We start from the raw sequence: 16,988 nt of genomic DNA on the forward strand, positions 1-16,988 counted from the left end.
ATTCATGCCTTCACCCCTTGATGGCACAGACCTCAAGAGTGCACGTCTGTCTCGGAGCTAGCAATGCATAAGCCCATGTACAGCCATGCAGAAAGCACACCTACCTGAACAACGTCATTGCAAGCGTCCAAGAAAATACAGCCTTTGGATTCTTTTGAAATTTTCTCATCTTTGTAGGAATTAAGAATATAGGAGCCATCTGTGAGTTGTGACAAGTAAAAATACCTCCTCTTGAATACCTGCAAAAGTACAAAGTCTTGCTCATGCAAGTATTCACTCTGTTGTGTATCACAAACCACAGCCACAGTTTCAGTGTCTGCCCGCCTGCTATTAAGAAAATACTGTAACAAGAAGCACTGATGACCCTAGAGTGTTGCAGATTCACCCCTTTGAGTATGACTTGTTTTTATAAAGCGAGATTTCGTCATCTTCTTTAATTTTAATGTCCTTGTTGTTATTTTAAGTTTGCCCATCTAAAGCAAAGCCCCACGGCTTCCAGCTTGTCTCTCAGCTGGCTCCAGCCCCATTTATCTTTACAAAGTAATGCTGCACAGTAAATTCAGATCAGCACATCGCTTGAAGATTCATCCCACCCCAGAGCAGGTATTTCCAGAACCTTTTTGATAAAGACCTCAGTTAGAATTACAAAGCAATTCTCCAGAAGACTTTAGAACAGACGTGGAAATTCCTAGCACTCAAATGCCAGCCAAGGGACACTGTAATCCATTCAACTGCTTGGTTTTTTGTGGGGTTTTTTTGTTTTTTTTTTTTTTTAATACAGACCTATTTTAATGAACTGGCTTTGGCTTAGTGTTCAATTCTCACCTCAAAAAGCAGTAAGTTTGGGAGAAGTGTTCCTGTGTTAGAGCTACTGATTTTAATGAAAAAAAGCTCTCCAGCATCTCAGAACATCTTCCTTCATGTTTGTCAGCCAAAAAGCACTGGACTATAATCCAGGAGAACATTTTGGCAGCAATTATGGTAGCACCATATGCTGTCAGGTCTGTAAGGAGCAGGGTGCATTTCACAGTTGCTGGATATCTGTGTTAGGGGAACCACGAAGGAAGCCGGGGCAAGCAGCACTGCGAGTATTTCCACTGTTCTGCGTATCTGGAAGATCTATGAATAAACACAGCATTTTTCATCCCAGATGGGAGACTGCTAGTAATTTCCTGCTCCCATCATTTCTGACACTAGCACATGTCTAATAAAAGCACTCACTTGCACAGAACTGGAAAGGAGCACTGCACTCTGAACGGTAAACCTAAGCCTTCTGAATGGTAACCTCTGGCATCATTTAGATGACTAGTTAGCTGTAGAGATGCTCCAAGGGTTGATGAGCTTTAAGTTTTATAAGATTTAACTAAACCTTTCATTCAACAAAGCATAAAAATACATGGAAAGCTAAGTATGCTAAGCATTAAGCCAGCTTAAACACTGATTTAGCACTTCACTGAATCAATCTCAGAAACTTTGGCAGTGAATGCTACAGAAACCCATGGTAGATCCCTCTCTAGGTATTGCAGGGTTGATATCCCTCATGGGTATGGGATTTCATGCTAAACCATTTGCATCTTCTGAATTCTGTTCAAAAAGAAATGCAGGAGCAAGCAGCAAACACTATTCCTATGATCCTCCCCCTGTAAGCACTGCTGTCAGAAATAATTGTCAGAAGACTGATCATTTGAAATGAATACTATAAACCTAGAAGCAGAGGGAATATCCCCTCTGATCAGGCTACAGATGCTGTTGGTGAGCATTGCAATCGCAGAGGGACAGCTAGAGAACTGGGGAAGTCCATTTGGGCAGAAATGAAAGAAAGAAAGAGAGAAAATCCTGACACCATGGTTGTAATGCAGCATACCGACACGCTGCAAAACAGACAGCAAGAGGGCTGGGCCAAACCAGGGAAGTTCTCTGCAAAGGAAAGGTTACTCTGAAACAGAAGTTGGCAGCTGTAGCCTAATTACAGTTTGCTCGTGGGCTGGCTCTCCACAAAATACACCCTGCACATGCTTAGCAACAGCGTGAGGTACCAACAGCTCAGCACATCACAGCGATGAAAGAACCAGCACTCAAAAGATGGACGCGTCTGCTGCTGCGATAGCACCGCAGCCTCTCAAAGTGGTGATAAGGCTGAAGACGTTCCAAGTCCTCAGATTTCTTGCATGTGCCTTAGGAGGTGTTTTGTAAGACACAGAAGTGACCAGGACCAGCTCAGAAAATGGCTACTGATTGTCGGTACTTTGATATCTGAGTTCCACGAGAGACTCTGTGGATCTTATTAACTGAACGGAAGCCAGTGTAGCTCAGATAACATCTCTGAAAGGTGGTTCTGAGGTGCTGGGCACTGAGACCAACAATACCACAAGAGGCTCACTCCAGAATGGACCCAACTGACTGCTTTGAGCATGTATTATACCTCCTCCCGAAGTTACAGGAGCAGAAATGGCTTCAACCTTGCTGCTCGGAAAAGCAGAGGATCAGAAAATCCTGTTCTGTCTATCACCTTCAAGCTCATGAGTAGTCATTTTAAAACTCAAATTAAAATTAGCCCTATGAACGGTCCTGCTCTACTTCTCGTGAAAGCATAACTCATTGAATCGAGCCTCAGAACAACTGAGCTTTTTGAGATTTACTAATACCCTTACAAAGCAGCCTCACTGCAGCCATCCTTCAGCTGCACAGTTGAACATAACTCCCTAATATTCTCTCTATGCTGTAACAAGGCAGCTGCATGGTGGAACAACAGACGGGCTCATTGCCACAGCAAAAACCTGCGGTGGAACTATTAAAAACCTCCATTGCAAAATCTAAGCAATGTCACACTGGATTACGTACAGCGGAGAACAGGAGACAATGCAGCTGTTGCTTCTAGGTCAGTAATGCTCCATCTCCTCAGTGATATCACCCCTGCTTTTAAAGCAAAGACGTGTCATTTCAGTTTAAAGTTGGCCTCCGTACATATTTCCTAGCAGCAACGAAACTATCAATTCAGAAAAATCTTCTTTGCAGGGCAGCTGTTTCAGTTATTTAAATTTCTTTCATCTTCCAGGCCTCAGCTGCTCATTCAGAAACAATCTTGGTTTACTAGAACATGCTTCACCTTTTTGTTCAGCTTGCCTGTCATGATTTGTAGTGCATTGGTCTTATATTCTGGGGAGGGAAGCGTCAAAAGCTGTTACCAGACTGGGTTTTCCAGTCCACCTTGGGATACTCTACAAGATGGACAGACACCCATCCAAACCCAAACCACCCATTGCACTCCTGCTAGCTTTAGAGATGTGGTCTGAACTTAACCTCGTGCCTCATTCACGATTAACATAATGCTGGATCAAACTCACCTTCATTGTAACAGTGATTGTGCTATTTACATTTGCTTTGTGCAGCCAGCCTTGCTTTATCACACCACCCTTCTGGGAGCACAGGGATGAGGAATCCTGAAAGAGAGCAAAAGATCAGAAAAAGAGGAGGTGAGGTGAACTGCCTCCAACACAAAATTCCCCTTGGACACAAGGGATATGTCCTCCCTGGAAAGCAATACAGTTTTAACTACAGCAATACAGCAACATGTAGAATGTACGTATAATGTACAGCTACATGTATGGTGTTATCACAAAAAATTTCAGGGTTATCTCTTTCCAAGAAGGAGGCAAAACAGCCTAGTTTGTGTCATCTTTAAACAAGAAAGATTACATCTACGCTGATAGAGCTGCACAGCAATTTTGCAATGAGGAAATGCATGTTGGTTCTTACACAGTATTTCAAAAACCTGGGGAAGAAGGAAATTTTCAAAATGGTCTGTTTAGAAAGTTGCAAAATGCAGAACTCCAGACTTATTTTGTCATTTCCTTTTGTATAAATCCACTCACCATTTTAAATTTAGGCAAAAACCACCAAACCCCAATAACTGAAATGTAACTGACTGGTTTCACATTTATCAAAACCAAAAGTTTCAAGTGACCCAACCAGGCTGTTCTTGGCATACCAGCTGGGATTTCCATCTCTGCTCCTGTCCCATGGTCCCAGAAAGGGAGAACAGCCCTCCATCCATACCTAACTGTGACCTCCACTGGGGAGGGACAGAAATGAGATCCCAGACTGGTGAAAAAAAACCTCGCCCTGGGACTTCCAGTGACTCAGCAGCAGAGGTGGACCTGGACTGTCTGCCAATGAGCCATGAAGGGACTGGTTTATATTGCCTCCTGCATCCCAAATGGCAGGTTTTCACTCTTTTCTTGTCAAACTTCCAATGATGAAGTAAATTGTCTAATGCTTTGTTTCCTCGGGTAAGACAACCCATGATTTCTCCTTTATAATGGTTCACCTTTTTTTCATCAAGAGATTTCTTTTACTTGAATTTCCATTACATAATTCTAATGTAAACGCTCCATCAGGAAACTGTAACAGAATCCTTTAGATATGGCCATGCCAAAAGAGATAAATGCCAAAGTATCTGCCAAAGCACCGGCAATACTCTTCCACAACCAACATGAGTAACTTCACTTGTTTGAGTATTTGGGACACTGACCAGAAGAAAAAAGGTCTCCATCAAATTTTGATAGCATATTTTTGCCCTTTTGCTTTTTTCAGAGAATGCTGATAACATATTGCACAGCTCTGTCTCCAGCCCAAATTAGATATTATTAAAGACGCAGCAGCTCAAGTTAACAATGTAATGCAAACCAACAACATAGCCAAAAAAAATTAAGGCCAAACTTGAAAATACATTTCCATTTAGGAAAAAGCCATCCCAGTCCAGATCTGAGGTGTGCTGGGACATACATAGCAATTGTGAGAAACGTGCATGAAACAGCCCCTTCAAATCTTCACCTCTGCAAGAAAGAAACTTCCCTTTTCCTCTGTAAGTTCCTCAGCAGCAGCATCTTGGTGCCATGCGGATTTTAAACAGCTGGGCTAAACTCTTCCCACCGCAAACTAAAACTTCCTAATGTCACGTGCATGAATTAAGCTTCACGTGATAGTTGAGACAGAAAAATGCTATCTCTCCCTTTTGTAGCAAACGTGATATGCACAGGGAAACATGGCATCTGCATCATCCAAAATGACCGCCAGGTTTGAGATGTCCCAATTGTCAGAGCCCCCAGCTCACCCTCATGGAAGAGCTCCAGGGCTGCAAATCTTCCCTGCAACCAGGTGAGCACAAACATGCCAACTTCCAGAGAAAGCAAACGCCTCTGAACATTTGCACAGTATGGCCTTGACACACCGGGGATATGTTGGGTAGAAGTGGCTGATTAAGAATTGCAGGTTCTGTGGTAGAGCACAAAACTTTTTAAGAGGAGGACCCCGATATCGCTGTGTAGTTGAAAACCAAATTGCCCACTTTTAATTCTGGACATGAAGAATTCTACTTAGTAATTGTTTGGCTTCCTTTTTTTCTCTTCTGCTGCTGCAGCGTTTCCAGTGAAAAAGCCATGAGAAATATCATGGCTACTCTTCCAGATAATTTAGGAGACCCTTGGCTGCAAGAGATTATCTTGTCATACTTTGAAATAAATCCCTGTCTCAGTTTTGGTCCCATCTTCACAGTACAAAGAATCTCACCAGAAAAACATTCCTGGGAACTGAATTCTGACTTTGCCTTGTGAAATCTGCTTTTTAACAGATCTTAGAGCGGAATATGTAAAAAAAAAATCTCCTTACCTCATCCTTTTCAAAGTCTTCATCAATTTCAAACACATGGCTTGGAATCTTGTCTGGCCTAAAGGATTTGCTGAAATCACAACACGTTTTCATTTTTAGTGACTGGGAAACAAGGGTCTTCCAAGCCAGCAAGCAGATGCTGGATCCTGAACCAATAGCCAAACTACAGACTACAGAGCACAGCAGAACTGTCCTCCTGTAGAAGACAGATTTCAAGAGACCTACAGCCCCTTACAGCTGGAGAAAGCTAACTTCTGAGTGCATTTCAAGGAATTAAGCATAAGCAGTATGTAATTAGCTTTCTCCTTGTTAGCTGTTTGATTCTGCAGAGCTTTTGCTGGCTTGCATTTATGCAACACAGAGATGCAGCAGGCCAGTCTATCTTCCATCTTGCTAAAAAAGAAGCAAGATCAGACTGCAAGATTATTCACAAATTTTAATATGATTTGATCAACAATGTTGCCCCGTTGCTGCTTCACTTCCCTGCGAGATCCTCAGAACAGACCCACTTCAGCCAATTAATAAGAAAAACATTCAACAAGCTGCCAGCACACAAGCAGCCTCAACAGTGGTCCGGACATGCGCGGAGCATGGGGAGCGAGCGCGGAGCAGGCGCCACCACTGAGAAAATAACAATCCCGCAGAAATCCGAGATGTATATGCCTGTCTGAAAAACCAATTAGCTTTGGGGCTGGAATCACTGGCACAGCCCAGCATTTCGGAGCACATAACTCTCCAGCACTGCCAGCATTAATAGCGATACTACATCACCGGCTGAAGTTGTAAAACAACATCTCAGTGACAGGGGGCACAAAGAGGATCTGCTCAGCATGGGAACGCTGTCTCTAGCACGCAGGGAACATCAGCCCAGGGGGACAACAAGGCTCCAGATTTGGGATGAGCAGACACTGCCAACACTATTTACCCCGCCACATGCCCAGACTGTAGTCTGTCCTTATCCTAGATGGAGGGGGCTGTTTGCACGCTGGTGGATAGGATGTGAAGTAATGACCCATGCTGATAACGTTGTCAGCATCTCCCTGACAGAGCTGAGTGACAACAGCGTGATAACATGAACCTCTGGCTCTCTAACCTTCAGAGTGACATACGTCTGGAGGGGAGGCTGCTTGTGGGACAGGCATCCGCAAAAAGGGCAGACTGTTTCTCCTAAGCCTGATCAAACCCCAGTCCTGTGACCATGCATTAGTATTCCAAGGGAGCACGACACTTACCATGGCAACATCCGAAAGTCTCCTGAGTATTCCTCATACTTGTAGTTTACCACGTGCCAGTCTGAGCTGTAGGTTTTAATGCACTGAAAGGAAAACAATACAGCTCTTTGAAAGCTACACGAAGCAAAACAAAACCATGCACAAGTCTGAAACGTTACAGACTGATGGCTGAGGTAAGCACAAGTGGAAAGGGTCTGAACAAGCTGCTTCACTTGTTTTGCATTGCAATACAGAATTTCATAAGGAACCTTTTCAGCACAGAGACAAAATCACATAGCATCTGGCCTGCCATACAGCTCCTGATTTTGTATTTACATCGCTCCAAGGCTTTAAAAAAGGAGTAGTGATTTGGGAGGGGACTGTTTTCCAGAAAGCACCAATTTTCTGTCCTCAGAAATGTAGTGCCTCTAACTCGACATCGACCATCGCTTGGCATTTAGTTCCACTGCGCTTGGAGGGAATGGTCCGAGAGAGCGGCACGTTACAGAACAAACCCGTGGCACTCAGGATGCTCCGGGGAGGCTGTGTAGTCCCTCCCCTGCCCTGCTGCACGCCCGCACCTTGCAGCTCAGGCAGGTGGTGCAAAGCCACACACCTTGTCTGCGTACAAAACCCACTGGAAAGAAGCACTGCACAAGAGGCACGTGCGAGAACTATCTCGTGCAGCCAGCCTGACAGTGACGGGTGCTTCCCACACAGGAAAAACTAAGTGATCTGCAACCTCGCAGACCAGGAGCTACAGCAGAGCATCTTGCCTAAGGGAGAAAGTGCTGAAGGCAGGTGTTGCATGGACTTTTGCCCCTACCTCTTTGACGAAGAGACTCTGAGCTTTCTTTAGAGCGTCTTCTGGCACTGTCGACTGGACAGTCCTTCTCTGTCGACCGATGACTGAGATCTGCAGGAAAAAGAAAAAATGTTTTCAGTGCAAACTGGGTCTTCAGGGCTTGATACTTGCTTTAAATAAATGCGGTGAGCCCAAATCGCCAGTGGGTCATTTCGGTTTTATTTGTCAGTAATGCAGCCAAAATTAACATGTGCTTAACAGTGGAAATTTTCCAAGATAAGCAGGACTGGAGATGAGTGAGCCTCGAATATGAGAAACAGCCAGCGCAAACTCACAGATACGTCTTCGATCGGAAATATAAGCAGGTCCCGGAGGGGATCACTGTAGATCTGAACTTTCCGTTGAAGGATCACGTTCTCATAGTCCAAGGGTTCAACCACTTTGGTTTTTTCCTGCAGGAAAAATAGAAGATGAAAAAATTTACATATATGTAATATATGAAATAACCAGTAACTAACATCTTGTGCTTATTTTAGCCTGACAATTTCAAACTGTATTACCAATGGACTGCTCCTTAATCCAGCAATCTGATACTCATGTGATGCCGGTAACCATCTATGTGCATGTTTTGCAGAGAGGGAAAAGAGGCATTAAGTTATTTGTGCCTGATAATAACCTATGGGAAGAAACAAAGCACTGTGCTGCTCTGGTCCAAACGCAGTCTCTAATTTCTTAATGGAGCAAGAAATCCTCCTGGACAGACCACAGCTTTAACAGCTGCAAGCTTCAGCGTCTTTATGTATGAACACCTCATCCGTACAGCTCAGAAGAAACACGTCCTCCTACGCTGGCTCTGCTCAGCTCGAAGCTGGTTTTGCTAGAGGAGCTGATGAGAGTCGTGCTCTCTCTGGAAACGTGCTGCTGGCAAGACGACAGCAAGCCGGCTGCTACGACCTCCAGAGCAGGAATCTTGCCCCGTGGAAGGAAGAGCGGCATCCCTCTGGAAAGGCAGGAAAGCCCTCTCCATAAATCACACCTCAGCCACAGCCGAACGCTGGAAAAATCTGGGGCCTGGTTTTGCTCTGACTTACATTTCTGGGAAGCAAGATGAACTCCAAAATCCCTGGAGTCACAAGTAAAAACTATTAGGAGAACGCCATTACGTTGGCTATTGGAGTACTTCTGTCCGTGTTACAAGTCCAGAAAACAGAACTTAAAGAATGTGAGAAAAAACCAAACTTCTGAAGTAGGAAAATGTCATCTCAGCTGCCCAGCCCTAGACTTCCAATTTCATAAGCAAGAGTCAGGCACCTAGCACTGCCGTTGTGAAAATTAAACTTTACACCAAAAGAAAACCCCTGACTCTGTATACGAATGGTCATAATAAAAGGGGAAGCAAATTTGGATACATCAACTTTGCCTTGTTTTGAATCTTGACCAAAAGGCTGTTGATGCCTGGCCATGCCACGGACAGCGTTTATGAAACCCCTCCAGCAGCCGCGTGATGCCAGGATGGCACGTGCCTCTGGCCATAACACCCTTGCAGGATGGCGTGTTGGGCTCTCCACCCTCGGAAGAGGAACGTCGGATGCTTCCCCATCAGCAGCAAACTTTACCCCCCAGCTGAATGGTTTCGCCAGGATGAACTATTCACATAGCACGCTCCCTCAGTTAGAAATGAGACCAGTACAAGGTCTCTCGCTGAAGACAGCAAAACCTGCAGCCTGAGAAAATGAGTCCAAAATAAGGATCAAAAGCTCAGCACCACATAACACCACGGGGTAAATTGCTGCACCACCAAGCGTCCAAACAGCCCAGTATTGCCTATGATGTATGAGATAAGCCAAGAAATCAATATTGCTCTTCCAAAAACAATCATAGCCAAAGAAAGGGTTTCTGTCCTGTGCCTTTGGCTCCTGAGTCTCTGGGATGCATTAAGTAATGTTTTCAAGCCCTTTGCAGCAAATGTGAGCCAGGGTTTTGCTTTAATGACAACTGAGCATCTCCTGCATTGAAGCGGAGCTGGTGCTGGGACTTTGGGGAGGCAGTTGTCACGTGAGGGGGTAACGGCCCCAGGCAAGAGCTATTTGGGGATGGTCATATTTTAATCTTGTTTTAAAATTTTTCTGAAATGTTGCAGAAAATCTTTGTATGGTGATATCTTCTCATACACTACCACCTTTAAAAAAAATAAAAGAATAGAAAAAAAAATTTCTTTCCTTTTTTGCCATACTCTGGTACATGGTAAAAAGAGAATAAAAATCCAGGGTCTGTAGCAGATCTGGACGGTCCATTGGGCTGGAGCAGCGAAGGCAGTTGCCTCTCTTAGGCTGCCTCTGGCTTCTCTTACCCAAAGGACCAGCCCCAACGAGCAGAGGCCAGTCCTCTGTCCCAGGTGCATGACTGGTGAGCTTTTAATACGTTCAGAAAGCAAAACCGAGGTGAAAGCTTTTCCCCACAGCACTTCAGAAATGCAAGGCGGGTACCTTTCATGCCGTGTTTCCCAGGACTGCGTCCCAGCAGCAGTACAACATCCTAGCATCTCTCTGATGGAGGACAGCACAGAGCCTACGTGCAATTAAGGCCTGTTTTACTAATGTAAGCGACGCCTGGGTCCCATGTAAGCCTCTGGGCAGAGCGATTTCTGCACGGCCTTTTGCCGAGCACCCGCTCTGCCATGCTTCTGGCTGTCCACGAAGCAGCTCTTACTCTTGGCTGGGGAAAATATACCTCCTGCCCCAGACAGTTTTGCGTTCAAAATGTCTCTTTTCCATGCTGCAGGAATCCAGCACGGATTAGCTCAGATATCTGAAGCACTTCCCTCTTAATCACTCTCTGGAAACTTTGCTTCACTGCTCGCACAGTCCTGAAAGAAACCTGACAAGCCTCAGTGCCGCGTTAGCACCAGCAGAAGCACTGCAGCTATCGCGGGAGAAGCCCACCAGATTACCGGTGGGAAAGACAAAGGTCACTCGGCAGAGAGCCCGCACTGGGTGCCGGAGTGGCCGGGCGCTGCTGCCCGGCTTCCCCGGCCACGGGGGATTTGGGGCATGGGGTGGTGAACGCTGCCAGCCCCAGCGCTGCGTGCTGCCAGCCTCACTGCACATGGAGCGCCTCTTGCTCCTGCATCCAGGACCTGAGCTGTACGGGAATCTCATAAAAAAGAAAGAGATCATCTGAAAAATAGGAGTTCCAAAAACCCAACAGGCAGACGGAGAAAAGGAACCCATTTTCTCTCAGTTAGTCTCATGCTCGTTAAATGCTTAATTGAATTTGGTTAATCATCTGAAACACTGGTCTTATTTCAGGATAACACTACACGCTTCTGAAAATTTGCCAAGCTTTGCAAGTTAATGTGAATTAACAGGACATTCACGAGCTGCTCTCCCATTTGCAGGTCTGGGGCCAGGCATCCCCAAAGCTCGGCCACCCCACGAGACCAGGCAGGACCCTACAGACCAGGCGCACAGCTCTCTGCCGACCCGTCCGATTTACTTTTTTCGCTGCTAATCACTGCAGCAATCCCAGCAAAACTCAGCAGCGTAAGCTGGTTAAAACAGCACCATGAGCCCAAGCGCTGCTTACACCAACTCCCCATCTCACCTCACCCCAGAAGCAGCTGTAATGGTAAATTCGATTCCCTCTAAGAGCCTTTCACATCGCTATGGCATTAAATAGTGGCTTTGGGTACGCAGAACTCAGGCCTGCCAATTACACAATATTTTTAGTCCTTTTTTATTTTGCAACATGGTCCTAAAACTGGGACTCTGTTTCTAAAGTTGTTCTTTTTAAAAGTTGGGTTTTTGATAACATGTCTTCTCTAGCTTTGACATCTCTGATGACCAGCAAGATGAAGTCCTGGCAGTGATGCTTGTGGCATTCGATGACAATTAAAGGGTAAGGATTGAAAAGGATCCCACATCCTCACATGAGAGGCTTCAAAACCCGTACAGCACTGCCTACCACAGATATGAAAAAGCTCCTTAAAATAACTCACTACAGTCCTTCCACTCTTGTGGATTTAGTGATACTGGACAAAACGTGTTTGGCAGGCTGTGATCTGTATCCCGTGAGGCCGTGCTGAGTCCCGGGACACTCGGCCAAAGAGCCAGGGAGCTCCAGGAGGCGAGGGACGTGTGCCTGCAGGGCTGCAGAGAGCTGTCACCCAGATGGGCGTTGCAGCACCCACAGAGAGGCATTTCTCCTCTGGAGCTGTTAGAAATGCAGTCCCTAGAGCTCTCCTTACCCAAGCTGTGTGATTTCCCTGTTTCAGCACACAGCAGCCCTCTGTCACTCGCAGCATGGCGTTACGCCGGCTGTGCTCGCACCCAGCACAACGCAGCCAGGTTGTCACAGGCCATGACAGGAACCACAGCAATGTCTCTAAAGTGAAGCCAAAAGATGTAGGTCAAGCTGTTTGCAAGCAAAGCAACTGCTCACGAAAGGATGTGGCCTATCTCTTGCCTGCCACCGAGGAAACACAGACTCCTCTGTCCATCCCAAACCATGCTGGCTGCCCAGTGGGGCCAGGCATGCCCATGCCCCTGCAAACAGACCTGTGGAGTAAGGAGGGAGCCATCACAAATATTTTTCGCCCTGTGGCCCACCCTAGTGCCCAGTGTCCCAACAGGGCTGGAGGTAAAGCTTTAAGCCCTGAAAATCAGATTTCAAAGTCTTAGTTTTTGTGATGAGCTTGGTTAAAGCACACACCTCCCAGCATCCAGGGCTCAGCCTCGCACTGCCCAGTGCTGTCACAACAGCAGATGGCACCCAGTAAAGTCATTATGAAAGCAGAGGAAAAACTATTACACTAAAGTAATTAGAGTCTTAGAAACCACAAATTCCTCCACAGGGAAAGCCAATATCCAAGTACAAAGAAATGCTGCCAGTCCAGCAACAAAATCAACCCATTTCTGCAGGAAAAAACATGCAGTGCTGCCAAAGCCATCCTGTTCTCTGGCATACATGCAGCAGCTATTCACCCAGGGCAGGCAGACGGGTGCACTGTGATGCTCCTTGGGTTCCTCTGACCTCTTGCCCAACAGCAGTGTGGGCAGGCTGAGGTGAGCTGCCTTCTTCCGCAGCCCCCGCGGTTGCAGCACCCCGCGCACACCCGGCAGCAGCTCCCAGCCCAAAGCACCGCTGTCCACTGCACTGGGATAAAAATCAAGACCCGTGGGAAAGACCTCATAGTGGAAAAACATAAACAAACACGATTTAAATCAAAAGATAACAGGAGAGCAGTGTACCCTCCCACTCACCTCTCTTCAAAAAAACACTGGTTCAAGGCGTGCACACCAGCCTGTTCCCAAAAAACACGTTGCACACTCTGTTCCTCTGCTTCTGCCCCGACACTGCTGCTCCCCTGAGCACGTGGCCATGCAGAGCACGAGGAAGAGTGTCGTCTGCCATGCTCGAGCCCCCATCCAGGCTGGGTCATGAGCTTCCATTTGGACAATGGCACGGACAAAACAATAGTCTATCTGTTAGAGTACCGACTCTCCACCAGCAAGCAAGTTGGCTGGCATTTTAACAGGAAATTCAATGAAATTACTTCAACAGAAACATGCCCACAAACACCAACGCAAGGCTCTGCCTTTGGCCAAGCGTGAGCACAAAGAGCCCAGCACAAGGAAAACCCCAAGTAAATGTCCTCATCCTCAGTGCTCTGCTTGTCCTGCCACTCTCTGCCAGCCCGAGCACAAACCCCCACTGGATAGAAATCACCAGAGAGAGTTTGAAGGAAAGGTTTAGCAAGGGAACTACCCATTCCAAGATGGGGGAATCTTAAGAAGACAGATTAAATTGTCACCTTTCTGTATCCATTTGCAAAGCTTATAAAATTCCTTATATTTGCTTTATAAACAAAGGTTCACAATGACAGCTGGAGATATTCATGTGGGGAAGTATAGGAAAGGACATTTCTATTTTAAACTTTTATTGCCTGAAAAACAGTAGCCACCTGTCTTCTAGTGTCCTGCATTTGTATACCATACAAACATGCCAATGTTTTTATTATAAGTATATGATTAATGTTTTTCTGAGATCCTTTTCTCCCAGAATTACGACAGGTATAATCCAAGTGATGTGAATGTACAGAAAGTGAAGGAAAAATGTTTCATTCGAGGATTTTTTTAAAGCAGTGGTCAAAGGAAAACTATCAGAAAGCTGTTGTATTTTCAGTCCTTTCAGGCTGGCTCTCATTTAAAACAATATTCAGAGAAGAAAATGGCAAAATTGGCTGGTTTGGCTCCGCTTTAACCCATTTGCTCGTCCCTTTGCGTTGACACGAGCCCCACGTCGGCTGCCAGCACACGTTTCCAATTGCACGGCGGAAGCCAAGCCCAGAGCAACCCGCAGCCCAGCGCAAGAGCTTGACTTTCACTTCTCATGGTGCTAACGGCTAGCACACACACATGCACATACACACACACACACACACACACACGCTGCTCCATCTCCGCCCAGCGCAGCCGGCCCTGCAACGCTTCCTCTGTGCCTTCCACTGAAAAACCTGCAGGTTTTGCAGCACCCGGGACATGGTGTTTTCTCACTTCCTCAGAAACAAAGCTCAACCCAGTGCATGCATCCACACTCACAAAGCAGTAAGAGAGACACGAGTGATCTGAATATTAAAAGTGATGGTTCTTTAGAGTAGCTAAAGAGAGACGAGGAATTAGCCCGGACCACATGTACATATAAATGTATTGTGTCAGACTGTACAACTGTTCCCCAAAATTTAGTGAGCATGTGACAGCCTATTTACTGCCTCATCTGTTGCAACCCTGTAATGCAGTTACGTGGAAAGCCTAGCAAAGGCCAAATTTTAAAACAAATCCCAAAGGGCCAAGTAGGTGAAATATACAGAAAATAGGAAGCAAAGTCAATCTGGGGAATTGATTAAAAGCTAAAGGGGGGGGGAAAACAGAAGTGTACAACTACCCTTTGGACATACTAGTCACAGTCACATCACTTCCGAGACTGGCAACAGCCCAGGGCAGAGAGGGACCACTTCCCACTGCAATGCGCAATCTGGAAATGCAAGGATACCTCTCAGACAGCGAAGAGAACTCCCCATTTTTTATATTGCTCATGAAACCTGACAGTACATGGGAGAATTTAAATGGGAACTGAGAAAATTCACTTGGCAAACCATATGGGCACATGGAACTGAGGCACTTCTATCCATAGAAAAGCTTTTCCAAAGCCAGGGATTCCAAGATCTGAGGTCAGGGCGCTCTCAATTTGTGTAGTCTTTAAGAGCTTTTTTTTTTTTTTTTTTTTTAAATAGCACATTTGTGACTCCTAACTTGTTCTGCCCCCAGTTCCTGCACTGCCATCCGATCCCATTTACACACTCTAACTCAAGCTTGCAGGAAGGCTATAGAGCTTCATTTAAAACAGCTGAGATTCACACATAATTCATCATTCCAGGAACCTGGGCATAAGAAAGAGCAATGAAAAGTGGGAAACCCTAAGCTTGGCCATCCAGCGCCTGGAACTGCCATCACCCTGTGCAAAGCCAGAATAAAGTCTGCGCCTCAAAGACTTTACATTCAAAAGCACAGGAGAGAGGGAAGAGGTGGAAACAGAAATGGGGGAGGAAGGGCAAACAGAGAGACAGTGTGAGTCAGCACACATGGCAGCAGTCACAACACGACGCAGCCCTGCCGCTGCCAAGAGGTTTGTGGGCTTCTCAGCAAAGCCACATTTTGGGAGGAAATCAGGAGGGAGGCAATGAAGCAGCTCTCACCAGGTGATGGGGAGCTTGTGCCCATGAGCCTGCTGCAAACCCAGCACTCAGCTGGATGTAACAGCAGGGCCCAGGGCAAGATGTGCAGAGATGGGCTATGGTAGAACCACAAGGATGAAAAATAGTCAATAAAGCTGGGTATGAGCAGGCCAAAACTATTTTTAGACTGGCCAGAGAGAAGGAAGTTTAAAAACACAAAAGGAACGTCCAGACAGGAATCCTGGCTGTGCTGAAGGCACAAAAACGCTGAGCTTGAGACCACAGGGGAAACATCTGCACTTGGGACAGGGGAGAGAGATGGGCTGTAAGATGGACATACAAACACACCAAGCATTTTGTGAAATGCCAAGGGAGGAAAACCTCCTGAGGAGGAGCAGGGGAAGCAGGGAGAGAGCAGGGTGTCAGGAGCTGGTCCAAGGTGGTGCAGGGGTGGGTGGGATGGGGGATGCAGGTTTTGCTCACCTGGGGATGGGGCCGTGCTGGAGGCAGGTGAGCACAGAGGCGATGTCATGGGAAGCGGGGCTTGTGCGAAGGCTGGGGCTGTGTAGCTGCGAGAGGCGGGAGATGGGGACATGGAGGCCAAGAGGGGATGGTGGAGAGGGTGTGCACTGCAGACAGGAGAGAGGAGCCCTGTGGGCAACCAGGAAGGGAAGAAGGATGAGGTGAGGAGAAGGGGCCTGACAGGGAGAGATCAGGTGCCAGCACGGCTCATAGCAATGCTCTGCACAGCCCTCCCGCGGGCAGCGGGGGAGCAACCTCCGAAACAGCACCACTCCTGACAGCTCCAATGTGACACTCCCCGGGCCCCAGCCTGCCCAGCGGGCACTGCCTGCTGCAGGGTGGCCTCTCCTGCACCCCACTCCCTGCTCACCCAAATCCTGCATCCCAGAGTGAAGCTGGCAGCACTACCTTGCACGGATGCTCACAGCACACGGAGGCACGTGGATGGTCTGTGGCCCAGAGCAGAAAGAGGAAAGCGGGACACACGCTTGCACAGGCCAGACCAACACACGGGAGCAGATCTGTGGCATGCCAGCCCTCCGAGGGCTCTCCTCGCCCAGCAGCAAACAGATATTCCCTTGGGCAGTGTGGGCTCCCCAAGGACTTGTTAGGTGATACCTTCAGCAGGGTACCCCAGCACCTCCTTTTTCCCTTGCAGTACTCATCCTATACCCTGGAAACAAATGTTTCCCCAGCTGTGGTCCAGGCAAGCAGACTCTCCCTTCCCCAGTCCCCAGCACCCCCACAACAAGCTGCAGGACTCGCCTTGTCTCTTTTACACCCAGAAATGGTTACATGGGGCCCATGGGGTTACACGGGGTTACAAGGGAGCCCGGCAGCTGGATAGCAGGAGACACAGCTGCAAGTGCATCGGTTCCAGGGGTCTCATGAGACAGGGGTCTGGGTGAGAGTCCCCACGCTCTCATCTCCATACGGGAGTTATGTGCCAGTCTGTGCCACACTCCAGCTCTAAAACACAGTGCAGACAGCACGAGGCTGCTGTACCCCTCTCTCCCCCTGCTCTGCGTTAAATGGAGATGGCTGCATCTGA

At 47.1% G+C, this 16,988-nt stretch overlaps 1 protein-coding gene across 3 annotated transcripts in view; it reads right to left on the reverse strand.

Moving 5' to 3' along the window:
• The window catches only part of DOCK11 (dedicator of cytokinesis 11), an 84,830-nt gene that overhangs the window by 57,628 nt on the left and 10,214 nt on the right, over positions 1 to 16,988 (reverse strand). For all 3 annotated transcript variants that reach the window (XM_050901567.1, XM_050901566.1, XM_050901564.1), the window contains exons 2-7: positions 8,019 to 8,135; positions 7,705 to 7,794; positions 6,900 to 6,982; positions 5,668 to 5,737; positions 3,345 to 3,440; positions 105 to 239 (exon numbers count right to left, since the gene is read on the reverse strand). In XM_050901567.1, coding sequence (XP_050757524.1) covers positions 105 to 239; positions 3,345 to 3,440; positions 5,668 to 5,737; positions 6,900 to 6,982; positions 7,705 to 7,794; positions 8,019 to 8,135 — 591 coding nt within the window. The remainder of the gene's footprint in view (positions 1 to 104; positions 240 to 3,344; positions 3,441 to 5,667; positions 5,738 to 6,899; positions 6,983 to 7,704; positions 7,795 to 8,018; positions 8,136 to 16,988) is intronic.

The sequence above is a fragment of the Gymnogyps californianus genome, chromosome 9, assembly GCF_018139145.2.
Source record: "Gymnogyps californianus isolate 813 chromosome 9, ASM1813914v2, whole genome shotgun sequence".
In the NCBI taxonomy this organism is placed as follows: Eukaryota; Metazoa; Chordata; class Aves; order Accipitriformes; family Cathartidae; genus Gymnogyps; species Gymnogyps californianus.